The 27,598-nt window shown below is 36.7% G+C and overlaps 1 protein-coding gene across 1 annotated transcript in view; it reads left to right on the forward strand.

Annotated features, from left to right (window-relative positions):
- Window positions 1-27,598, forward strand: part of LOC131433736 (patched domain-containing protein 3) — a 165,584-nt gene that overhangs the window by 79,326 nt on the left and 58,660 nt on the right. The window contains exons 2-3 of the mRNA XM_058600315.1: window positions 704-834; window positions 7,513-7,658. Of these exons, the coding sequence (XP_058456298.1) occupies window positions 704-834; window positions 7,513-7,658 (277 nt within the window). The remainder of the gene's footprint in view (window positions 1-703; window positions 835-7,512; window positions 7,659-27,598) is intronic.

The following is a 27,598-nucleotide window of genomic DNA, read 5'->3' on the forward strand; positions in this document are numbered from 1 at the left end:
CTAGTCCCCAGGGCGGTTTTCATCTTTGCGGAAAAGCCACGCAAACGCATGTTCCATTCCTATAACCACGGGTAGAGAACTGTCTTCCTATCGGTTATCATTGAAAACAGTCCAACCGCCGTCTTTGCATCGAACTTGAAAAGAAAAAAATAAAATCCCAACGTAGAGTTGTACTGTGCGAGCTAGACCAAGCGAGAATCGCGGAGGAAATTGCTCATGAAACCAAAGCAGTAGAGTTATTCGTTTGTTTACATCCCATTACAAGCCAGTACCCTCCCGGTGCGTAGTTCCCATTAGGTGCCGCACCCACCACGACTCTGTGCCAGGTGGAAGAAACAACAACAAACCGAACGGGCGAGGGAAAACTTTCATTTTTATTTAAATTTCTATGTGAACTTGAGAATCGGCGCGGGACAACGACCGACCAACGGCGCTGCAGTTGTGTTTCCCGTGGTTAACCCGAAGTGCTGCGTTGGACTGAAAGCATGAATGAACTATCGACTAACCTTACCTCGACTGAATGAGCCAATTAGCGAAGTGCACTCTTGTTTTATGTTTATAGCAAGTAAACGCCTCAACCAACTTCGAACTGAACCGTTGGTTTGATATTTTTCGTAGTGTTGCGGATGCAATTTTAAGTACCCTTCATCATCACAAGTAAGACTAATCCATCATTTTTGCACTTCGCTTTTTCCTTTTCTAGATGACTTGTGGTATCTCGTGTGTGGACAATGCTTTGAACCGGTCATTCTACAAGCTGGGTAAATTCATCGGACGGCATCCAGGATACTTTGTAATCGTACCAGTGCTACTTACGCTGCTGTGCATAACTGGGTAAGTGTAACCAAACCGTTGAGATCTGAACTGGTTAGCATCGTGACAGTCGTTTAGACACGAAATTGTGAAAAATTTTCCGCCATAAGGCACTCAATTACAAAGGAAAAGTGAAAAATTTCGAACCAGACCTTGATTCTGACCGATAGCTCACCCCAAACTCGTAATTTTTCCAAATTGTAGAAATAAACGTTAAACGAGTAGTAAAATGTCACGTATTAGGATTTACAAAATTGGAAAATTCAAATTTATTTCAAAGTTATATGGATTATAAAAATAAATTCTATTTGCTTGTTCTGAAAATCGTGAGAAATTTCAAATCACTTTGCAATTTGAGACAAATATTCATGTGAAACGTTCGTTTATGACTTCGTAATGAAAAAACATTAGATTTTAATAAAAAAATATTGATAAGGCATCGATGTTGTTTTTCGGAATCCGCAGCTTCTGATTAATCATGTTCTTCTACGTAACGCAGCCTATTCACAATAAATTACCGAACAACCTCTTTTGAAAAGCTTCAAACTAATCATTTAACTATTCTTTTGTCTATAGTTTTTTGTTATTTCGTATGCAAAATCATTTTGGAGCAGAAAATATACATTGAGACATTCCATACAAGCTATGTTTCACAAATCATCCGCGCATGAGTAAGAAGACCTAAATGTCATGCAATTATCTATTTCATATTGTATTTGTCACATACAATGATTTTGAAGATATTCATCTGTTTGATTCTACGTGAAAGTTTTGGACAACCAATTTAATTTTTGAAACACAAAAACACTTTTGGACTCTCAAAAAATCACTTAATTATCGCAGAGAGCACAGCATACGTTTTTTCGGCTCGACGCTAATGAAAATATGAGATAAAGAAAGAATGAAACGATGACAGAAGTTTCGTATAGATCGGTGTCAGATAATGACAGATAACCCGGGCAGATGTAAACAACGAACAACGATCAAAATAACAACAAATGTTACCATCATATCTTATCTTGATGTTACTGTGCTGTCATAGCGATACACCCAAACCTCCGTTTACGAACACTTTTTTTACGTTACCTCTTTTTACGTAACTCTTTTTACGAACCAAATCCCGAATAACGTAATCTTTTTTTACGAACCAAATCCCAAATAACGTAAACTTTTTTTACGAATCAACTTCGTAAAAAGAGGTTTTTGCATCCAATGAAAACAATTTCCGGCTCCATGGAAATTACTACAATAAGGGTATTTTTGGAACGGGATTGATGAGTAGATGACGGAAAACGATATTTGAAGTGGTTCGGAAATCCAAGATGGCGACTTCCGGTTTATCGATATTGCTTAAAACCCCTTACAATATGGGTATTTTCGGAACGGAATTGATGAGTAAATGACGGAAAACGATGTTTGAAGTGGTTCGGAAATCCAAGATGGCGTCTTCCGGTTTGACGATATTCCTTAAAAACCCTTACAATATGGGTATTTTCGGAACGGGATTGATGAGTAGATGACGGAAAACGATGTTTGAAGTGGTTCGGAAATCCAGGATGGCGACTTCCGGTTTGTCGATATTCCTTAAAAACCCTCACAATGTTATGCCGTTTTTCATTGAAAAACACTGGTGGCGTGGATTGCTCTGATTTTGCACTTTCGAGCAGAAATGCAACACTCTGACGGTGTTTCATTGTGATTTCTGCTCGAAAGTGCAAAACCAGAGCAATCCACGCCACCAGTGTTTTTCAATGAAAAACGCCATCAGTATTTTCGGTATGGGATTGATGAGTAGATGACGGAAAACGATGTTTGAAGTGGTTCGGAAATCCAAGATGGCATCTTCCGGTTCTTTGATATTGCTTAAAAACATTTACAATATGGGTATTTTCGGGACGGGTTTGATGAGTATATACCGGGAAATTATGTTTGAAAGCGCTTCAAAAATCAAAATGGTGAGTTCAGTTATATCGGTATTCTTTGACGATCTTTACGATATGATATATCGTCTAAAAAAAGTTAAGCTTCTGACAAAGGTGTTTCCTGCTAATCATTATTGTTTGAATATTGTACTATATTTTCGAAATGACCATAACAAGTAGACGTCTGAACAGCTATAATAATTTTGCTTTCAATATTTTATTGAACAACTGGAAGTCTCAATCTAATATTTGGAAGCAACCACAAACATTAAAATTTGGTTTCAAATCAATGACCGTGTTCTCCAATTGTTTTTATTTTCAGTGCTACACTTTTAATTTCAGTGATAAGAGTCAGTTAGACAACCACATGACACTGAGTTTCTAACATTTATGATCAATTCCAGAAATAAATAGCAGATAAACTGGCAGGATCGACTTTCTCCGAATCGGATGAAACAATGTACACCTCTTCTGTACGGCAATCTCTTCTTCCTGATAATGGTACCTTTTCGACTCAATATTAATTTTTAGAATGTCGAAATTTAAAACCGTAAATAACCACTTCAAACATCGTTTTCCGTCATCTACTCATCAATTCCGGTTCGAAAATATCCACATTGTAAGGATTTTTAGGAATATTGATAAACCAGAAGTCGCCATTTTGGATTTCCAAACCACTTCAAACATCGTTTTCCGTCAACTACTCATCAGCCCCGTTCCGAAAATACCCACATTGTAAGGATGTCTAAGGAATATCGATAAACCGGAAGTCGGCATCTTGGATTTTGAACCGACCTAAAAACATCATTTTCTTGCACCCACTTATCACATCCGTTCCGAAAATGGCCATGTGATTGGGAGTTTCCACATTCATTACACACAACTTTTTTTACGAAGTAAATTCCAAATAACGTAACCTTTTTTTACGAACTACCTCTATTTACGAAGCCCCGTTTAGTTCGTAAATGGAGGCTTCGGTGTTCTTCATATTTTCTTGATATCGATATTCTTCAACGAAGGAATCAAGAAATTGTACAGTATCAGTTCAGCATGAAAATTAGTTATTATATCTTATTTCGTAATTGATGAGATGTTATTCCAATTTCTTTAAGTACATCAGCATCAGATAATTTGAATGCGTGTGATATTATTCTATTTTGAATGCTAGAATACAAATTAACTGAAACATTCTTCTTCTATAAATATTTTGTTCGTGCTTTGATGTTACAATGGTAGAATTTTTTATTTTGTTGCTACTTCCTCATGCAGACTTTGTTATGATTTTTGATATTTTGACTCTCATTTCAAGCTAAACAATGTTAATTTCTACCATTTAAATGTTTAAATATTGTGGGTCCGATCTAAACCTATCTTTTTAGTATGATCAGTATCTAACGGAGAAAACAGATTGGAAAACTGACATGTAAACACTATGATATAATGAAAACTGCGAAAATGTTACCGCAGAGACGAGACTCGAACCCGTAGCTAACTCCTAACCGGAGAAATTGTTTTACTAATTAAACTACCCTGCATATGAAAACACATGAAGAGAAAGTCCAACTGACTGGACGAAACTAACCATGCTTCGCTGTACTTCATTTACAGTCCCGTACCGACGGAAACAAATTCTACAGAAACATATACATCGATTACGAGTCTATTTCTTCCCATCTACTTTGCCGAACGATACTAATTCGAGGCTTTTGTTTTTATCTATTTTGCTATCTACGGGGTACACACGATCGTTTCATGCATCTATTATATCTGTACAATGGAAAATACAAAATTCTGCCTCAATGGCCCGTCTTTTAGTTCGAACTTGGTACCGTTTTTCCTTTGGAACATGCCTAACTTCTTCCGAAGAACCAAAAATTGACTCAGTTCCTTCATGAGCTCAAATAATGAGAATTTCTGTTGATGCCTTTGACCGCAAAAACCAGCAAATCGGTGATATTTGGTGTAGATTTTTCATCTATTCTGTGTCTTAGCTCAAAAATGGAATAAATTTATGATCTCACTCACGATAAACCATAACTCTGATTTGGATCGAATTTCGACAGCAATCGGTATACGGTTGGATAATATTTCATTTTAATAAGTTTGTAAAAATTGGTCCTGCCGAAAGGCTCAACCTTCTGTTTCAACAGCCTTCGCAGTCGGCTCATAAGTTTACAGAACTATTGTATGGGCAGTACTACGATCCTACGGAGAGTGCTAGCGCAGCGTACCTAAGAATGTGTTATTAAATTTTAAAAAAGTGGGTGGGTAATGTCAAAGACATAACCGGATGACGTGATTTCGAATAAAACTAACACTTACCTTCACACCTCCGAATATCTAAAATCGTTCTCATTAGTTGATATATTGTGTGAATCGTACAATTTCATTCCTGTATTTGCAGAATTATAACGGTACACCTATATTAAACTACGACAAATTCATACCACACTTATTTTAACACACAAATTAATAAGACAGGGAAAAAGGGAGTTAACAATTATTCGCCTGCAGAAGTACTTACGGTACGAATTACAATGGAAGAAAATATCGAAAAGTTCTTCAAAAAAATTATTTATTTATATAAAAAGTCAATTGTGCAGACTAGAATGTATGAAACGTGTAATTTGTTTACATTTTATGCCTACTCAGTTGGTAGCTCGAGAATGCATCAAAACTATCCTCCGACCACGAGAAAGACAAACAAGCGCCATGAGTTTTTCTCTTTAATATTCGTTGATACCAAACATTTTGGAAAACTAAAGTTTTAAGTTATATAAAGTTATAAATGTGGCTCTGTAATTTAAATCGATAATGAAATGGCTTGACTTTATGAAATAAAAGGTATGGAAAATCTAATGAAATATCCACACAAAACGTTTGGTTTATCATTTTTATTTCAAATTCTTCAAAATGAATGTTATACCAAGATACCTTCAGACCACGTATCAAAAATCAATTATCACCAAATCAAAACTGAAAAAGTTTGTAACCATTTTTTGCACAATAAAGTCTCAGAATGTACCTTTACGAATTTACTTCTGGATCAAATACTTCATGGTATGTTGCATATTGGCTGAACCGTTTAAATGCAGAAGAAAATCGTGGAGATCTATATTTTGTTTTGTACGATGTATAGTGCACTAGATCGATTTCCATGCTTTAAAGAAGGAATCGGCTGTTGATCGAAATGCGTCCCTGTTTGAATGTTGTTTTGAATTGAATGCTGATAAAGCTTCGCACTTCAAGTTAATTTCTTGAGTTCGTATAAAAACGAATCCAAATCGGCAGAAGTAACCCCCTACACCGCCTCGCAGCACGCACTCCGGCTCTATTACATGGTTATAATTCTGTTCTCTGGCGTGTAAAACTTTGTTCAAGATTTCACAGTATCCAATCGACACTAAAAGTACACCCGATTTCGCATTACCATGGTGAAACTCGCTCCCGAAGTACGCTCGCGTTCGAGTTTTCGATCCGGAGTCAGCATTCGTCGGTATCTAGGAGCAACTTACATGACACTAACAATCCTCCTCTTCCCAAGCAAGCAGATCTACATTTGGACGAGGTCGACGTCGGTATTGATCAGTATACAGGGATCAATTCAATAAGGTTGGGGATCGAGAACCTATTAACCTGGTCAAGTGAAAAATTGCATTTTATAAAATATCAATGTTTATAAAATAGCAACAGATATTTTCTTGTCGTTTCAAGCCTTTTACTTCACTTTATAAAATGAATTAGATTAGCATATGGATATTTCCCCTGCTGCAGCCCTTCATCCAAAAAGGCGCAGGTTCCCGAACCCTAAGTTAGACAGTGTGTTATTCTCATTTAGGTTGTTTAAAAAATCATTTTTCAATTTCAATTGCCAACGGTCTCTATTTCTAGATTTAAAAAAGTTCGTGCAAAATTGAGTTATTCATTACGACACGTTTGCAATCTAAAATTCATAGCCTATTTGGCAAATTTTCGCGGTGATTCAAAAGTGGATCATATAAATATAGAGATCGACGAAAAAGTGTCTCAAAATAATAATCGCAAGAAGATCCACTGTGTTCGCGACTTTTACACCATTAAACTCAAACGAAGCCGTCAATATTCATAATGTATGCAAAGATGCACAGTGTGATTATGGATTGTTTGCGGACAGCACACATTTCGCAACCTGTTGGTGTCCTCATTAATCGACTTTGCGTTAAGTTGAAGACACAACTAAACCCTTCCAACAAAGTCACTGGTCAAATAGTTTTCTAAAGTTTCTGAAAGTATTGGAACGGAACGGGGTGATCAATTTGTTCGATAATTTATCCACGAGGACAGTTTGTTGGGTAAAAATTGAGCGTATGTCAACTACTTTAGTACATTTGTTCACTACTTTTCACAAATGTAATCACACTTCCATAAATGCTAACTGTTCAGTATTAACTGCCGAAATAGTTCCGAAGTGCTCTAGAAAACCTTCCATTGATTTCTGTTTAGCTTCTTGCATTTAAGCGCACTTTCTGACATTTACTTGCTCAGATTATTAGACGCACTGTTATATTACCGCATGCGAATTTACAGACCCCGAAAAAAAGTTTCACGCAACTAGGCCGTATCCGTATTAATTGTCAGTTATGCATGTAAACACTCCGCTGCTGCCGCTAGCTGTCTGGAGAACTTTCACTTTCTAACATATCCACTGTATTCATTCTACCGCGTTCCGAAGCTAGTGTGAATCTTGGTGTAGTAAAAAAATAAACTAATTCTCGCAATTCTTCTAATCTCCCAACAGCTATCAACAGATCCGGTACGAGATCGACCCAGAGTACCTGTTCTCGCCGATCCGGGGCGAGGGCAAAACAGAACGTGCCATCGTCGAGAATTTTTTCAAGGTTAACTACACACATCGTTTCAACGTTGGCCGTATCACCCGACCGGGTAAGTTAGTTAACCCATTAGGTCCTAGCGTATGATATTTCATACCCAGAAATATCTATTTTTCAAAAAAATGTTTACTGTGAAACTGCACTACCCAACCACTTCACGTTAACAAAAACAGATAAACTACACTACGCAACTTCTTTGTGTGTTAAATCTGCTGTTTGTTTTTAAAAATTTAACTGTATTTTGATCCTTGACCTTTGACCTACTAACGACTAGAAATGGCAGTGCAAAAGTAAGTTATATATTGCTTTCTATTTTTTGGTCAAATTATGCGCTAATAATTATATCTTGTGAGAAAACATTAACAGAGGCTCTAAAAAGGTTATATTTATGAAGACATCCCAAATAATGTGTAAAATAGTGTAAAATTTGAAATTTGATGGAATAATTTCGTTTAGAAAAGATTTCTAACAGTGGTTTTGCGTTTCCCATAATCTTCAACACATAATATAATGGATATCAGTTCATTTGATTCAAATTTTAAAACCCCCGGGTTATAATGGGTTAAAAGTTATTTGTGAATGATAACAGCCACCATAGAAAATGTGATATATTCAGGACTATTAAATTCGTTTCGCATTCATAGAATGCATTGTTTATAAATCGTAACCTAATAAATTACCTTTACTTAAATTGAGATTCATAGTGGCAAGAAATTCGGGATAAGTGCGACTTCTTATGATGGTCCCTAATTTACTATGTAATTGCTCACGCATACCCGACTATGCTAAAACTATTATATGTTGTTCGAGATACTATCATCAATATTGTTTATGAGAACACATACTTTTAATTCCAATCGTAGCACCCACTGCACAATCAACTCAGATTGTAGAATTCACACGTAGATACTGGTGTTCGATTGTACATTCCTAATTAGCCTTATCTCAGCTAACGAGTTAGAGCCAATGTAGATCGTTTCTTGAAAAGGCAAATCTCTACCCGGTAATATGAAGGATGGTTGTGAATACAATCGTCAGCCAATTAATCACACGTGTTGAACCATTCGTACTAGGAAACGCTCATACAGTAGGCCTTATTAAATTATACAAGGATCATATGATTTTCTAAACTGTAATGTTTCACAGATTACTGTGATAATCATTTCCCAGGCGTTGACGAGGCATTTTTTGACACTGTGTAATTAGCTGTCACTTGCTAGATAAATACAGCGGTAATAGTCTTCCCAATGTATGTAATATTGGACTGAAACACAGAACTATGTTTCGTGATACATTTTTTTCTGTCCAAAATGGCATTCAACTACTTGCTAGCCGCTCGACGATTTCATTTCTGTACTTCATAGCTACAGAGCCACAGTTCAGTTCAAGTTCACTTTACTGTCGTCACCAATTGCTCTGTCATGTGAGAGCCTTCAGGTGTGACCATAGTAGAAAGATCATTGACCATTCCTAGCCCGCGGCCCTCGACACAGTAAGATATCCAATACAAGCTTTCGCTTTCGAACAGCTCGCATTACTATGGAAAACCGGCACGATAGAGAATGTAAATTTAAATTGAGCAGCTCAGCAACGTACTGTTTAAATCTGTGATTTGTTCGCAACAGAAAGTGCAATGTTTTTCAATTTTTTCGAAACGTTATACCGGTATGTTTCGTATTTCGTGACAGTATCGAGATTTCTTCAATATCAAACCAGTATCTAAAAATCTATGGATGAAGAATTCATGATAGTTATGCTATGTTATCGTTTCCCAAGAGCTGTTGGTTACACTAAAAATCACAGCTGTCAGTGACATTAAGTATCTCACAGATGAATGTCATCTATGAGAGTCATGACCGGGTGCAGGGATGAATGTAGCGGCGACTGTCACGCTTGTAGTGGGCGATGAATGTAACGAAAGAATGATCGTCGTCAACAGGATGGGCTTCACTAATTTAGCTTAGTTAAATTAATTTAAAATTATATTCATTTCAAAAATGCCTGCGTCCAACCGGAAAGGCTAAAAATAATTCAATACGGAATAAATCACAATCCGTTATTCAACATTTTCCTAATAACATTCACGATCTTATAGAAACTGAATGTAAAAATAAAAGAGGACGGATGGATTTCCCATGAACTTTATTTAATTTACCATGAACTTTACTTAATACACTTCAATCAAAGTGATGTAGACAATTTGAAAACTTTAGAAAAAGTACGTTTCATTTCCCACATTAAAATTCATTGGGAACATTATAAACGGCAATGCCGTCGTTGGCTTCGGCCATGGAACCAAAAATTGTCATATGGATATACGGTGTTTAAATTGTGGTAAATCGCATTCGAAAGACGTTTGTCCAATGAATGCAACCACTGATAAATTTTCATGTTCAAATTGCAATGGAAATCATAAATCCAATTATTTGAAATGTCCTGTCAGAGAAAAAAATTTAAACGCTTGTTCGCTTAGACAACAAGTCAAATCAACGACCTTAAATTTACATACCATACCTGAAAATCAAAAAAAACCGTTACAAATGCCACGCCTAATTCTTCTAATGCACTTATTTCTTCGAATTTAAAACACAAAACAGGTACGCCTTCCAATTCTTCTTCTAACGAAAACAATTTATTGTCAAGTAGATCGACCTCGTCATCTTCTTCTTCTAATGACAGTTACGCTTTGGTAACAGGCAGAAAATTACCACTTAATTCTTCTATTGTAAATAATCAAAACACAGTAACGCCTTGCAGTTCATCTTCTAACGAAAACAATTTATTAATAGGTAGATCGGCCAAATCATCTTCTTCTAATGGCAGTTACACTAGTGTAACAGGTAGAAATCTACCAACCAATATTCCTTCAATGCCATTCGCTTCTTTAAACAAAGTCAATTTAGGCGATATAACTGAAAATAAAATGATCTACCTCGATATCAACTTTTTCAAATGATCATCCGAATGAATTCGACTTCATCACTTTTTGAAGCATTTGAAATCGGATGGCAATTTGCAAATAATATTATAATGAATTTAAAATTTAACGGTGATGTTAAATAATAATTTGAATATTTTAAATTGGAATGCTCGAATTTTAAAATCGAGTGAAGATGAATTTTATAATTTTCTCAAAGTTCACAAAATTCATATTGCCATTGTGACAGAAACTTTTCTTAAACCAAATGTCAAATTGAAAAGCAATCCACATTATGTGGTTCATCGATGGGTGGTGGAGTTGTCATTTTTGTCCAACGGCAAATTAAACATCGAATTTTACCTTCTTTCAATACTAAAGTTATTGAAAGCTTGGGAATCGAAGTTGAAACCATTCATGGAATTTATTTCATCGCTGGAGCATATTTGCCATTCCAATGCACCGGCGAACAATTAAATTTCTTTAAAGGCGATTTGCAAAAACTCACAAGATATCGACCGAAATTTTTCGTAATAGGGGACTTTAATGCTAAGCACGTCCAGTGGAATTGTAGGCAAAATAACAGTAATGGTAAAATACTTCATAATCAACTCTCAGCTGGTTACTTCACAGTTCTTCATCCCAGTAATCCGACTTGTTTCTCTTCCTTGAAAAACCTGTCTACAATTGATCTGGTTCTAACGGATCAAAGTCACATTTGTAGTGAACCGATTACACATGCTGATTACAGATCTCACATTAAAAATCATGTGGATCATGAAACTATTTTAGAAAATTGTGCGGACATCAACACAGCAATTGATAATTTGAATCAGTACATTATCGAAGCTAGAAATCTTTCAGTTCCCAAAGCTCAAACTAAATTAAATTCTCCTATCATCGATGACAATCTTCAACTGCTCAGGGGCTGTCCATAAAAGACGTCCCGGCGCAAGGGGGGTGTTTCATAAAACGTGACCTTTTGTGACAGGGGGAAGGGGGGGAAGTTTTTGGAATGTGACGTCCAATATTTTCAATGAGCGCATTTTTGAAATACCTAATTATATTATCGCTTTCCCCTATTTCCTGAAAAAAATCTCCACAATAAACGTTTACATTCTATAGGAAAACGTGTATTTGTTGATGTAAAAGCTTCTTCTTGTAAATTCGTAAATGAATGATGCAGGAAATCATTTCTGTTGTTATCAGCAAAAGTGCACGGAGGAGAGTAAATTAGCGAAATTAATAAATTTTGCCTAATATGAGTAAAAAAGAAAAAGATGCCTTCAAACGGTTTAACTTAAGTTATGCACTGACAATTTTTTCAGTAATTTGATTTTCTAGCATTGATAATAGTATATCATAAGAATTTCTCTTATCTGATTCTGATGCAGTTTACTCAATTGTACTCCATTTGAAAAAAGGGCAGGAGATCAACGATTTCAGACGTAGATCATGTCATGTCTTATTTTAATCATATGTGATTTTCCTCCACCAACATCAAAGCTTATTGAATCATCCAATGATAGAACTTACATAAATCAAGAATCATTTTAGCTCAAAATCACTACCCATTGTGTGAATAAGATCAGTACCTATATTGATCGATGTGATTTAAAATTTACTGATCAACTGATCTTGAAAAGATTCGGGATCTCGTTTTGATGAGGTTTTGGTCTTTATTTTTTCAGCCCTGTATGCTACACTAAGGAAATATTATTCTTTACCTAAAACAATAATGCATTTGTGTACCCATAGGAGGATTAAAACAGATAATTTAAATGTTTTATCAATTCCAACCAAATACTTTTGTTAATTTATATAATTGATATTAATAAAATAATTCCGATGATTTTGTAGTTTTAGGGATATTTTTTAATCTAATGACAGCATGTAATAAATCGATTTTTCCCTCATATTTGTATGGTTTGTCATACATATTGAGAATGTATTGAGATGAATTTTATTTATTTTGAATTCGTGACATGTGACTTAGGGGGGAGGGTGGGTGGAAGGTGTTTGCTTCTGTGACAATTTGTGACAAAGGGGGGATGGGGAGTCAAAAATCGTCGAAAAAAGCGTGACATCTTTTATGGACAGCCCCTCATTCGGTTGAAGAACGTTCGTCGACGACAATATCAACGTTCTCGTGATCCTACTATGAAAAACATAGTTAAGGATTTACAAAAAGAAATTAAACATATATTTATTCTTTTGCGAAATGAAAATTTCGCTAAAGAAGTTGAACAAATTAAACCTTATTCTAAACCTTTCTGGAAACTTTCTAAAGTTCTTAAGAAACCTCAGAAACCAATTCCTGCTCTCAACGAAGGAAATCAAATACTTCTTACAAATGGCGAAAAAGCTCATAAACTTGTCCAGCAGTTCGAGAGTGTCCACAATTTTAATTTGAACGTTGTGAGTCCTATTGAAAATGATGTCTCACTGAAATATGATCATATTTCAACTCAAGTGTTATTACAAGATCATATTATTGAGACGAATTTTGATGAAATTAAGGAAACTTAAAATCATGAAGGCTCTTGGTAATGATGGAATTTTTAATATTCTTATTAAAAATCTTCCCGATGTTGCCTTGAGACTCTTGGTTAAAATTTTCAATTAGTGTTTTTCATTAGCTTATTTCCCAAAAAGATGGAAGGGGACGGGTATAGCGTGATGGGTTAGTCGATGCCTTTCACGCAGCCCACCTGGGTTCGATCCCCAACTCCGCACATAGGGTCAGAAAACTTTTCTGGCCCGAAGAGGTGAATGACCTTAAGGTTAAAACCTCTATAATCGAAAACAAAAAAAAAGATGGAAAAACGCTAAATTAATTCCTATCCTCAAACCTGATACCCAGCAGAAACATCAAGTTATCGACCAATTAGCTTACTTTCTTCTATCAGTAAACTTTTTGAAAAAATTATCTTGTTGAGAATGATGTTTCATATAAATAAGAATTCAATTTTTTTACCAGAGCAGTTTGGACCGGCTGCTTGGCCATCCATGGAAGTTGACCATCAATGTTAACTTCCCTCTCTGAGCAGCCTAGATAGCCGTGTAGTGTCGGTAGCGGTTTCCCAACTGGCTAAGAATAACGCTACGGTCCACCTGTACCGGTGGTATAACTCCACCAAACAGGTAAGCCGTGTGGCATCCGGCGGAATTATTTTTTACCAAGAATTGATCCACTGGTTTCCTGTTCCATGTCGTAAAAGGCCACAAAAATAGGAACTCCTAAGTCAAGGTGTATTTCCGTGCCGATGGCTGAATGGCTGCCGGAGGTTAAACATTGCAGTCGTGAACGGAATATCTTGGGTTTTTCCCTTACTGGATACACGCAATGCTTAGCAATCGACTTCTTTGTTCATCGCTTCGGCAGGCAGAGATTATAAAGCTGAGTGTCTGTGGGTGTCCTCAAGGTGGTGTACTATCCCCACTTTTATGGAACCTAGTCGCTGATGGTTTGTTAAGGAAACTTAATAACCTTGGATTTCCGACTTATGGTTTTGCCGACGATTATCATATATTGATGATCGGTATAAGCATTAACACTCTCTTTGATTTAATGCAACAAGCCCTGCGATCTGTTGAGCAATGGTGTTGTCAGGTTGCAAAACATCAATGGTGCTTTTCACTCATCGTGGAATAATCGCAGGAGCTCGTCCGTTGCAGTTCTTCGGTTCAGAGGTTGCTGTGGTCGATCAAGTTAAGTACGTCGGGGTTGTTCTTGACTCAAACCTGAATTGGTCTGCTCACATTGATTTCAGGATTGAAAGAGCTTGCATGGCTCTCGGCCAATGCAGACGAGCTTTTGGAAAATCATGGGGACTCAAACCCAGATATATTCATTGGATCTACACAACTGTCGTTGGACCAATTTTGGCATATGGATGTCTTGTATGGTGGCAGAAAGGAAAAGCGCGACAGTTCAGTCAAAGCTAAATCATCTCCAAAGGATGGTCCTAGTGGCGATGACGGGAGCATTCACGACAACTCCTACTGCTGCTCTACTGTGCATTAAACCACTACATGTGTTCCTAAAACAAGAAGCATTATCTTGTGCATACCGTCTTAGGGTTACAGGGCTTTGGAACAGTAACCCATTAGATTATGCTACCAGCCACACTCGCTTGTGGTCTCAAATGGTTACGTGGGATGTGTATTTACTCGCTCCTAGTGACCTAACTCTCACATGCAGTTTTCCTTTCGAAACATTCAATGTGAGCTATCCTCTTCGTGAGTAATTGTTGTCTGGTTGTTTGGAACGACAACTCGATGAACACAGAGTTTGTTATACGGACGGTTCTCTGTTGAATGGTCGTGCTGGTGCTGGTGTCTACTGTCGTGAAATGAGGCTGGAGCAGTCTCATTCACTTGGTAGATACTGTACTGTGTTCCAAGCAGAAATCTACGCAATTCTGTGTGGAGTACAATCGGCACTTCAGCAGAGGATCTGTGGTAAACGTATTTATTTTTGTTCCGACAGTCAGGCAGCCTTAAAGGCACTCAGTTCGAGTGACTCGCGGTCGTGTCTAGTGATCGCATGTCGAACTCAAATTGAAGACCTCAGCATTTCAAATGCTGTTTACTTCTTATGGGTGCCCGGCCATTCTGGTGTTACTGGAAATGGATGGGCTGATGAGTTGGCTAGAGCTGGTGCAACGAATGATTTCGTTGGTCCTGAACCAGCTTTACCACTTTCAACTAGTTGGATAAAGCACGAGATACGTTCTTGGGCTGCATCCAAGCATGCCAGCTACTGGCGTAGCTTGCGGGCTTGCGCTCAGACAAAGGCATTTCTGCAAGGTTTGAATCTGATAATGTCAAGGTGTCTACTGCATTTCTCCAAGTATCATTGAGGTATTCTGGTCAGAGCTCTGACTGGACATTGCAGACTCAATTATCACATGGCTACTGTTCAACGTGCTGAGTATTATTCGTGTGATTTTTGTGAGTGCGATTGTGGTACTTCATGTCATCTGATATGTAACTGTCCCGCATTGACGCAGCTATGTGTCCGGGTTTTTGGTTCTCCATACATGGTTGAGTCTGTGTGTGCGGAGCTGAAATAGAAGGATGTTCTCTCGTTTCTCACCCAATGTGGTAAGGAGCTGTAGTCAGAAGGGTTCATCGTTCTTCCTGGAGTGAATGAATCCCTTCTGTATTCACCTTAAATAGGGTTTGGCAGATTGTTTGGCATCCTTTGGGGGGTACTGAATTTACTTCTGCTCGTACATACTGCGAGTCGTTCTGCATTCTTCCGGGAGTGCAGAATGGTGTCGCTTTTGTAAGATCTCTAAATCCTCTCGGGGGTTGGAGGTTTTATTAACAGCAGACTGTTCGGGACCTCGTAGAGGTTCAGAATTTCCTTCTGCTTCCACTAAATGTGATCCTCAGCAGATTGTTCAGCATCCCTTAGGGGTGCAGAATTTACTTCTGCTTTTATGTGTTTTTGTGACGTCAATTTTTCCCATCCTTCTAGTCCAACCCTTACCATTTCCTTTTAATCCTTCCCTCTTATATATCGGGAAAATGATGCTAAAAACAAATTGATGGCAAGGCACAAATCTCCAAATATCAAGGGGAACGTGCCATTTGAGCCAATTTGTTCTGATTCCTGATTCCTGATTGGATTTCGTTATGAACATCCAACTACTCATCAACTTGTCAGAGTAACAAACATGATAAAAGCAAATAAGTCTTCTGGGTTATTCACTGGAGTTGCTCTTCTAGACATAGAAAAAGCATTCGACAGTGTTTGGCACAAGGGTTTAATAGCAAAAAAGTCTGATTTCCAGTTTCCTATTTATTTGATCAAAATGATTCAAAACTATTTAATTGATCGTACTCTTCAGGTTAGCTATCAGACTTCTGAATTGCTACCCGTACGAGCCGGTGTTCCGCAGGGTTCGAGCGTAGCTCCAATCTTGTATAATATTTTCACTTCTGATCTTCCAAATCTACCCGTTGGTTGTCAGAAATCGCCATTCTGTGACGACACAAGTCTGTTAGCCACAGGTAGAAATCTAAGAGTGATCTGCAGTCGCCTACAAAGAAGTTTAAATATTTTCAGTGATTATCTGTCAAAATGGAAAATTAAACCAAATGCATCAAAAACGCAATTAATTATCTTTCCTCATAAACCAAGAGCTTCTTTTCTTAAACCCAATAATAATCACATTCTCAAATTGAATGGCTTGGAATTGACATGGTCTGATCAAGCTAAATACTTAGGTTTAACGTATGACAAAAAACTCACTTTCAAGGATCACATTGAAGGAATCCAGGCAAAGTGTAATATATATAATAAATGTTTATATCCTCTTATAAACAGAAATTCTAAGCTCTGTCTAAAGAACAAATTGTTAATTTATAAACAAATTTTCAGACCAGCCATGCTTTATGCAGTACCAACTTGGTCAAGTTGTTGTTCCACCAGGAAGAAAACGCTTCAAAGGATTCAGAATAAAATTCTGAAAATGATTTTGAAGCGTCCTCCCTGGTTTGGTACAAATGAGTTACACAGACTCACAAATATAGAACCATTAGATGTAATGTCACATAATATTATAAGCAAATTCCGACAGAAATCGATGCAATCTTCAATTGAATCGATTCGCTCTCTGTATTAGTTAGTAAGTTAGTATATAAGTTCCTTTTCCCCAAGTAGGTTTATAATTTTCCCTACACAAAAATCTCAGAATTGCGGAAGCAAATGATGTCCTGATAATTTTGATCGCACTAGTGAATATCTAAAATTCAACGTGAAATTAATTGTATTTTCGTTGAATATGTGAGCCGCACACTACTCTCATATGAGTCATACACCAGAGTGCATACCAGTATGTACACTTTGGTGGAAACATCTGCGACCACCTCAGAGAATTTGAGTGCTTTTCCTTAGCACTCCGGTGCGATCCTGTGCTATTGTCACATCATTTTACAGGTTCTTTTGCATGTCCAATTATAGAAGTTATCAAATATCTACCGTCACTGATTACTCATTTTTGGAAGCCTTTCTTCATCGCTTATAAATTCCAGGCTGTTAATTTTACGTAGATTTTTGATTTATTGATTTCGTCTCAAAGGAGCATATACGAGTATAAGTAAAATTGAAGCCAAATCTGCAGAAAAGTGACTACAGGTGCAAAAAATACACGCGCTGCTAAGATGCGCACACACTGTATAGAAGTTTGGTGTATATGTGTAAAAGAGAAGAGCTCCATTGCTGTTTTCAGTGCGAGGGGAGAAAATCAATTTACTCTTCGCCACACACACATTTTTCACATAAAAAATACTCAATAGTCACCGGAATAAACACGATATGAACTTTAAAAGCATTAACCATATTGTCGTTACGATGCAGAGAAATCAAATATACTCATAATGTTAGAAAATTTAAAAAAAACGTTTTTTCATGAATACGGTTGATGTCAAACTGAATTAACTCAGAATCATCCAACTAACTGAAGTCAACCTGGCACATGAAATCGCGTTTACAAAGTCAATCCATGGGTCGTAATAACTACTGGTTTATAAGATATTCAAGCTATTCGGTTTAGCCCCGGTATGACCTATAAGGTTGTCATCCAACGAAAAATTTTAAAACACTTTCAGATATAACCTGTATGAACAAGGAAGCTAAGAGTGATCGAAAAATATTATATTCAAGCATTTTCGAGATGTATATGGTTGTTAACTAACGGAAATTGACTCTTTTTTTATTTTTTAGACATTAATTGAATGAAATCGAAAGTCTTAGCGACTAACTTAATTTCACGTAGAGTTTTGATTTATTGATTTATTTGTGATTCATTTGTTTTGGTTTGGTTTTATCCCGGGTTGGCGGTTCAATGCATAAGACGCTGGTCTTACAAGCCAGTTGTCGTATGTTCGAGCCCCGACCTGGAAGGATTCTTAGTGTCAGTAGGATCCATAGTACTAGCCATGCAATGATTCTGTACACTAAGAATCGGCTGCGAAGTCTGTTGAAACAGAAAGGCCAAATTCCACAGAAGGAATGTAATGCCAGGACTTTGCTTACACCTGCTACACAAAAAATCGATATTTCTGTTAACGGTATGGACGGATTTCAACAAACTATAGTTTAGTGAATAGTTATTAATACAAGGCTTCAAAGTTTCAAAAAACATTTTGTTCACAAGGTCTTTTGTGGTAGATACAGTCCAAAAGTAACATACAACAACACAAAAAGTAAACATCAAATCTCAAAATATCATTTGAGGCTAATTTGATCAAAATCGATCCTGCCATCTCTGAGATCTAGATCTTTTCTTGCGTAGTTTGACGATTCTTTGGGTAATACTAATTTGTAGTTTATATTAGTTAGCATAATACTCCTCCATAGAGCGTTTTAGTTAAGTCTGATACATTGATTACAAAAACAACAATAAGTAGGAGTAGACTTTTTGCTTAAATTAGTCGCTATTTTCCTATACAACATGAATTACTGATAGTGGAAGGTTGATTCAGTATTTCGATTTTGTTCAACAAATCCATCAAATTTCTCACCCCATATAATCGGGTATTGTTTAATCCATTATTTTATTTTATCATCTGCCCATATCTGTCAAGATAGCCTTATGCACGCTACCAACTCGAAGAAAGGTCAAATGTACGCTGCTTCAAAAGGTAGACCATAAAAATGATGTCCTATAATTTCTTTTTCCTTGCTTTAACTTGAAGGTTGATCTCTGAACCTTGAAGAAAGCTCACAATGTACAAGCTGCTGTCACTATTACTGGTACTTCAAGTCGGTGCATCATGCAAACCTTTTTTCGTAAATGAGGTCAATGTTCATTAGGGTGGCTCATGTATGGCTGCGAAAAAAATCTTAAGACGATTGGGGTGTTTTATGAGCCAAGCTAAGTACCACAACAAATAAATTATACTGTCAAAAAATATTTGTCAATCATTTTAGCACATTTGTGACCACAGTCTATAAAAATTTAATAATCTTTTAATTTGAAATAATTATTCAGTTGACTTTAATACGCATCCTGAGCCAACTGTATTCAGTTGAGAATTCGCTTGTCGGTTGATTGCTGACTGGGTGTTGTTTTATCTGCTTTCATTTGTTCCCTGCGGCTGTCGCGACATCCAATTTGTTGAAAAACTTTTACGTTTTCTTTATGCTACGAAGTGAGGATCCTTAAAAGGGAAAAGCAGTGCGGCGGGCTTGAGTGACAGTTAGCCAAACGGTAATGAATTGACAACATGAAAAGTGCCCACCTGTTTGAATATCAGCTGCATTTGAACACCATTATTGTCAACCATTAAATATTATATCTGTGTTTAGAAGAAGCAACGGATGAACACGGAGAGCACAACAATCAGATAACGACAATATTACAATTGTTGTTTCTTGCATTGACTGTTTCAATTGTTTGATTCAAGTAATATCTCTTTTGGTTTTCTCCCAATCAAATGGTTGGAAAACGTCGCTTACGAACGTTGCTATTTGTTTCACATCAATTGAGCAAAATATCAACGCAAATAAGCAAACGTCCGGAACGTTTAAAACCTTTATTTTTAATACGTAAATAAAGGCCATATTTTGTGGCAGAAAACAGAAATCACTTTCAATTAAGCTAACTAGAAGTTTTCACGAAGTTTACAGAACAGTTTGAATGAGAATTAAAATTAAGTTCAATTTCGGTAAATTCTGGAAATGACCAAAATATTCAATTGTTTTTGAATACCACAAGTTCAACACACTAGCAGCTCAATCATCAGGAAAATTTGACACAGTTGGGTTGTTGCGATTTGAAACAGTGAAAAATTTCGAATTGACATCAGCAATTTTATTTGTAATTTGCACCCAATTTGCTTTTTAATTTAGTATAATATCATTCTACCTTATCTCTCATAGGATTGAAAAAGTTTTAAAATGACCAATTTGTACTGATAGGTATTTTGAAAGTGTAGTTCAAGCTTGAAGTTATAGCAATACATAAAGTTTCACTTCAAACAGTGCAGAGTTTGAGTTTAGTCAATCTAAAAATTGATTGAAACAATTAATACACTCATAGCATTCAACTCATACAAATTTTAGAAACAACATCCATATCAGTTGTTTCAGACTAGTTGATTACTGATTTCATTGACGTACATCGTTGCATGGCTGCCAGCATAAAAAAGTCAACTAAGATTTAAGTTGTATTGAGAAGTTCCGAGTAGGTCATCTAAGTACATTCCAATAGTTGTATTCGGAATATCGAATAACAATCACAGTCTAGTGAAAGTGTAATCGGATTGATTCAGTTGCTTAAAGAATGCTAATTTATATTCAAATCAACTCTCATGATTTGTAGTATATCTACTGTAGACTGTTACACAGTAATTAAGTACTAGTTCATGCTAGTGTACTTGTGTCTGCTGAATGGTACAATCAGGTGTTGTGGCTGTCCTTGAGAGCCTAGACCAGTTCACACGCACCTCAAACAGGTAGCAGGTAATACTATAACGGCCGATAAAGCCGCTATCGCAGTTCAAAGAAGCCAATTCACACAACGAAGCAAAGAGTCGAGTTCAAAGAGCATGCGTTTTGAAGGATTTTCCAATTCATGGTTCCGACTTGTTACCCACCGGCCTGCTGGAGATCGGCCTGACATGTCGATGTGAATGGGAACGGGAATTGTTATAGTGACTGACGTGCCGTTTATTGGAATTAAATTGAAAACTTACCGTACTACCTACCGGTACTTCACTGGAACCGGTTAGAATAAACGGATCCTGTCGATATAGCCATCGATGTTGCGGCTGCAGGACGAGGTTACATGGTTTTAAAATGTGCCTTGATCTGAACCCATGATAATATCAAATCAAAGCTGTTCGTGGGAGTTGCATGCTGATAAAAGCAATTTGTTCATAGTATTTTTATTTATAGAAAGATGCATTACTTCTGATTTTTTTTTGCAATGATTGTGTTAATGAATCATAGTAAACTATTATTACCTCCTTTGTTTCCTTGAAAAATATCAATAATTTAACCTCAGGGACGAACACGAAACTATTGCTCATATTACAATTTGTTGTAGTTGTAATAATAGTTTTGTGGTTTATTGCAGCCAAAATGGAAGTGATTCAAGTAGAGGTACGTAATATAATGTGTACGTTCACATGGCAAATCCGGAGCTGTCCCATCGTGCTTTGGGGTAAATGTTGTAAATCTGTAATTCAACTATTAAGAGAATTTTCCCCGAAGTCGCAACATTTCATCGCGTTATATTGTCAGAAAAGTCAGTGTTTTGCAAAATTACGCCCAAAAAGCTAAGACAAGAGTAAAATTGCATGCGCACAAGGTTCAAGACTGCCCAAATCACGGTATACTGTAATTGACATTATGGGCTGAGGCCAGTGTGTTTTAGGGCGATCAATCTGACAATCTGACAATGGCAAAGTCATCCTCCAGCAAGACAATGCTCGGCCTCACTCAATCTCTTAGAAAATTAGTACTGTGAAAATTTCAGACTTTAGCGGTTGGGAACCTTTTTTCTGAAGGAAGAATTGCATAGCTGAAAACGACGTCTTTCAACTTGTTCATTGAATATCTCGCCTTCAAAAGCATGGATCAAAAATCTATTCTGACAATGTCTAGATAATTTAATTTCGATGCGATTAGTGCATAAAAACATATATGTTGTCGCGATAAAAATGAAGTAAAAATTATTTTTGTTAAGGTAAGTCGATTTCTATGGCGGCGCCATCTTAGTTCCCTGGTAACGTAACGAAACATGAGAGAAAAAAATCGGCTCAAAAAGGCTGCCAAACAAGCGGTAGCTTTCTTGAATTTTATGTTATGTAGTCAAACTTGTAACCGAAAATATCAAAACTTTCTTGGCAGCCCGGCCACATCGAGAATCATTTTGCACATTTGCGAGAGAGCATGGAGAGAAATATAATACGCACAGCGAGCCACGTGGTTTTACGCGACCTACTGGCCTCAACCCTTAAGACCCGAGCTCTATACTAGAGATGATAGGCAAATTCTTAAACCCGAACCCGACCTTAAAAATCTTCACCCATAGAAAAAAAGGCGGGTGGGTAATGTCAGAGACATAACTAGATGTCGTGAATACGAAAACAACTGACATGTTCCTTAACACTTCCGAATATCAATTAGTTGATCAATTGTATGAATTATGCAAGCATTCCCCTTTTTCACATTTTTCGCAAAAACAAAGAAGGCTTCACTTGATCTCGATTACTGTGAATTTCACAGTTCTAGATTTGCACTAAACTGAGGATATTTTCCTTCGATTTGCGAGCAAGAAATCCTAATTGTTCTTTAGAAAACTTTTAGAGTCATTTGAACGGCTGATTTTGTGTAATGCTCTCCACTATTGCTTTATCACCAATGCAAATGACTGGCAAACGAAACTAGCTTTGCAAACGACACAACATACATCTTCTCACAGTGGTGATAGAATCCAAACTGATCCGATTTTTGTTGAGAGGTTAGCTTTTACCTGATTTCGTTTGTAGCTTTTTCACTAATGGGCGGTCCTAACGGCTATAAAAATAGCAGCGTATAGAATTTTGATTTCGATTATTTCATTTCGGATTTGCATTTCATTGAAAGAAACTATCCGGATGCTGCACGGGATTCATTCCTGCCTTTCAGAAGAACAAAATTGTAGAACTCACTACGATATTCAACACTTTTCGGAACATTTTCTCGAACGATTTGTTGTGCAGCAGCAGATAGTTTGTTCTCTTCCTCAGAACGCGTTCTGATTGGCTGATGTAGATATGGGTCGAATGAGACAGCTTTTTCAATAGTGTACTATTGAAATACTTCAATGCTTTTACTATACACGTTTAAGTGGAAAAATTTCGATTCTATTGGTAGTTAGAATATATAAATCCTTTCACAGATCACTGAGCTATGAGCTTTAAAAATACGAGAAAGGCAAACGCGCCTTGTGAATTATCCCCTTTGATACTCGTTTATACCAAACATTTCAGAAAAGTTTAATTTTGAATTATTTGAGATCATGTCACACAACCGAAAATTTTATCATAAAATTGTGATCATATTTCCGATGGCATGTAGCAAAATTTATGTTGATTCGTTAGATACAAAAAGAGATATTCACGATTAAAAACTTATCACTCTCTCAGAGGGTAAATTTTGAAAAGGCACCCCATAGTAAAGTAAGTCGTATTCACGACAAAATACAGATGATGTTTGACAGAATTTTACATAGGAAAAACGCATTCCAAGTATAGGAATATTTCATTTTGCTAAATATCTGACTCTGCTGAAAACAAACTGAAATTTTCGTCGCAACAAACACCATCAATGATAAAATTTACTAAAATAAATGCCAGTAAAACAAATTTACCGTTTTGGCCTTTCTTATTTAGAAAGGTTATGCAATCACTGTGAAAACCGACTTTTGAACCGAGGCCCGGAGGGCCGAGTGTCATATTCCATTCGACTCAGTTCGTCGAGTACGCAAAATGTCTGTGTGTATGTGCGTATGTGTGTGTGTAACGTTTTTTCCACTAACTTTTCTCGGAGATGGCTGAACCGATTTTCACAAACTTAGATTCAAATGAAAGCTCTTTAAGTCCCATACTAAATTCCTGAATTTCATTTTGATCTGTGTTCCGGTTGTTATTCCGGTAAAATGTGCAAAAAAAATGAAAGGTCCTGTGGTCCCATACGGAATTCTCAAATTTCATCCGAATCCGACTTCCGGATCAGGAAATATAGGGTAAAGCGTGTTTAAATTTGTATACCATCATTAAAAAGGGCGAAAACCGAAAAAAATTCTAAATCGACCTCAAATCTCCTCCAATTGATAGTTTTTATCAGTAGACGGTCAAACAAACCGATTTCGATTATTTTTTCAAGAATCGAAGAAAACTATTTTAAAGAATACCACAGCATTATATATGATAGTATGACAGATATGAGAAAGTTTTTTTTGTTGCAGCACCAAGAAAACCATTATTTTGGTTAAATTTAGCTTTATACCACCATTTTGAAAAGCGCTCTTAAATGGTAAGGTACTCATTTGGAACATTTTGTTCCCAATGACAATCTGTATGAAAAATCGTTGAAATTTTCATCGAAACATTTCATTTGGCAAGCTATCTGCACCTGTGAATAACGAAGTGATATTTTCATCGCTTTTTCCATTTCTGCTGCCGAAACATAAATAAATGATGGGACGATTTTGCTTTGTACCGCTGTTTCAAAAACATTCTAAAATGGATACAAGCTCATTTTGGCCAATTTTGTTTTCAAGAACAGTCTGAGCTTTTGAAAAATTCGTTGAAATTTTTTTCAAAATATCTCATTTGGCAAGCTCTCTGTACCTGTGGAGAACGAAATGAAATTTTGGTCGCTGCAAACACCATCAATTGTGAAATTTACAAGCCCAAACAATTTTTGTTGGTTTTTGTTCAGCACTAAGAAAAACCACGTTTTGGGTACGTTTAACTTCATACCACTATTTCGAAATCATCCTTAACTGGTAAGAGTCCAATCCCGTGAAGTTTGCCCGACATGAATCTACTTTTTAGATATGATTTATTTTACCCGTTGTTCACCGGGGATGAATCTACTATACTGCATCTTATCGAACCCTTGTGGGCCATGATGAAGCGCTCATCAAAACCATCAAACTCAGAAAGACCAAGTCATCATTAAAATCATCAAACTCACAAGTGTACAAGTTCATACAGTTTAGTTTAGGCGTAATTATGTTATTGTCTACTCCTTTATCAAGCAACCTGTATACTGGACTGAGTGCATATATAAAACAACACTGCAAAATTTGGTTTTTCTAAATATTTAAGATATTTTAACAGTACATTAACTGTGTTGCAATAATTTTCTCTTACCTATTATCTATTTTATCGTGTGTGCCTTATCTTATTGATTATCTCATTCAACTTACATCTAAAGATCCATCGAGAATCATATTGATATTGGCACAACTCAAGTCTGCAAACCTGTTCCAATCGGTGACAATTTTCTAACAATCTGGAAGTGTGTTCAAATTAAAGTGAGTCCAATGTGCATTGCGTACAAGTGTAGAAAAGTATTTACACAATATACTCAGTAATCATCTCATATTATTCTCTATCGTTCGCCTGGTAAAGGCATTTACCCCTTTTTGTCTCATTTGAGGTTTGATATCCAACTGCAATTCTTACGTCGTTTGCATCTACGTCCGATAACAAATTAGAACCAGTTGTTATCTTCTCACCTAATAACGTGCACGAGCCGCGTTCCCAGAATGAGTATACTATCTGTCTGATCCCAATGATCTGCTGCGGTTTTTAATATCGGCAATCAAAACATTAACGCGTAAAGACGTTGGCCTTCACAGCCGGGCATCTATCCATGTCAGGCTGTCCGCAAACGGGAAGACAGTAGACAAATTATTGCGAGGTTATACAAACTCAATAAAAAGCCCTGATCAACCGACCGTCCTTAGAAACGCCTTCGATTAGTCACTCGCCACTTCCATTACTTTTCCTTAGTCTCACAATAAATTATTTAACCCGTTAAAGGCCAGCATCACGTTTTTGCATCGTATGTGAAAGAAGGCGATTTGCAGTCTTTATAATTCCAAATTAAAAAAAAGCATCATTCCTGGGGCTAGAGGGGCTGAAATATCTATATAAAGTGCGATGCTATTATATACCCATCTGTAGGATGATAAATCTTATATTGACACTTAATTAATAAAGACTTTGCGGTTGGGGAACGAAAGAGGGCTTAACGCCTAGCAACGTATTCAAGTGTTTTATTGTTTAGGCGTTTTTCTGTTTCCCACCCGTTTGTTAGGAGATGTTTGCGATAATGTCTGATTCGATATGACGTGGAGATAAATTCTGACATGGGTACCCAACTAGCACGTGTGAATTCGAACCTGAAATGGTAGCCAGAGGTACAGTTCGGTGATAAATCACCAGCCTTTTTCAAGTACTTTGTTCTTTCGATTTTTTCAAAATACCATAAGCTAACGATTTTGCTAATAAGTGACTATTTTTTAAGCAGACAAACAAACTTTTTTATTCCATAGCCATACAAACAACAACAAAAAAATTGTACTGCCTTTTCAAGTTACCCTGAATTTTATCAATATCAATATTGACGAAAAAGATTAAGCATCTATTCAACTACAGGGCACCAGTAAGGCAAACTGTTTATAACTTCCTGGTGTACTCGTAATTCAAACACATAGGGCACCAAACACCTACCGTTATATGATTGAAAATTACATAATTCATTTCAATTAAAAAAAATATGGAATATAATTCGTAGAATGCAGATTAATCAGGGATTATGATAACATGCGAATTTCGATTCAAAAAGACAGATTAAATCTGTTACATATAGCTGAAGTTGAAACTTGTAGCACTAAATTTCAAGGCTACGGAGAAGTGAACTGGAAAGAAGCCATGTTGGCAGCGTAGGAGTATTTTTTCCACACTGAGATGCTTCTGCTAGTGCGCACCTGCCGGCATGGCTAAAACCAATATGCGTACGAATGATGATCAATCGCACTGCTGATTAAATTGCATTGAAAGCACCCAGTCCAATGAGGAATTGGTGAGCATGCTAAGTGAATCGAAAGTATTACATGTACTTAATTAAGTTGTACGATCCACCCAGCGTTACTGCTAACAAGGGTTTACGAATGCAACGATCGACAGAACAGAGCTTGAAAAATGTAATTGGAGCATAAATTGAGGTAAACACTTGTTATTTGCACTTGAAATTAAACCGATCGTTTGTTGCACTGTTAAACAAAGTCTAATTTCATGGTATAACAATATATTACATTGACATTCCATAGTTTAGCGGTGCTTTGTCCACGCCGTGCGGTCCAAATAAATTTATATTACTTTCTTGACCATTTAGAAAGCCATCTAATTCATCAAGTCAAATACCCGTGGATCAAAAAAAAAGTGCAAATTGAAAGGTTGTAAACTATAAAACGGTTTGTTTTATCACATTCTATAGTTGAAATGTAGCCATTGTTGTAAAACTTTAAATCAGTAGTTACTTTCACTACTGT

Source organism: Malaya genurostris, chromosome 3 (assembly GCF_030247185.1).
Source record: "Malaya genurostris strain Urasoe2022 chromosome 3, Malgen_1.1, whole genome shotgun sequence".
NCBI classification, from domain to species: Eukaryota; Metazoa; Arthropoda; class Insecta; order Diptera; family Culicidae; genus Malaya; species Malaya genurostris.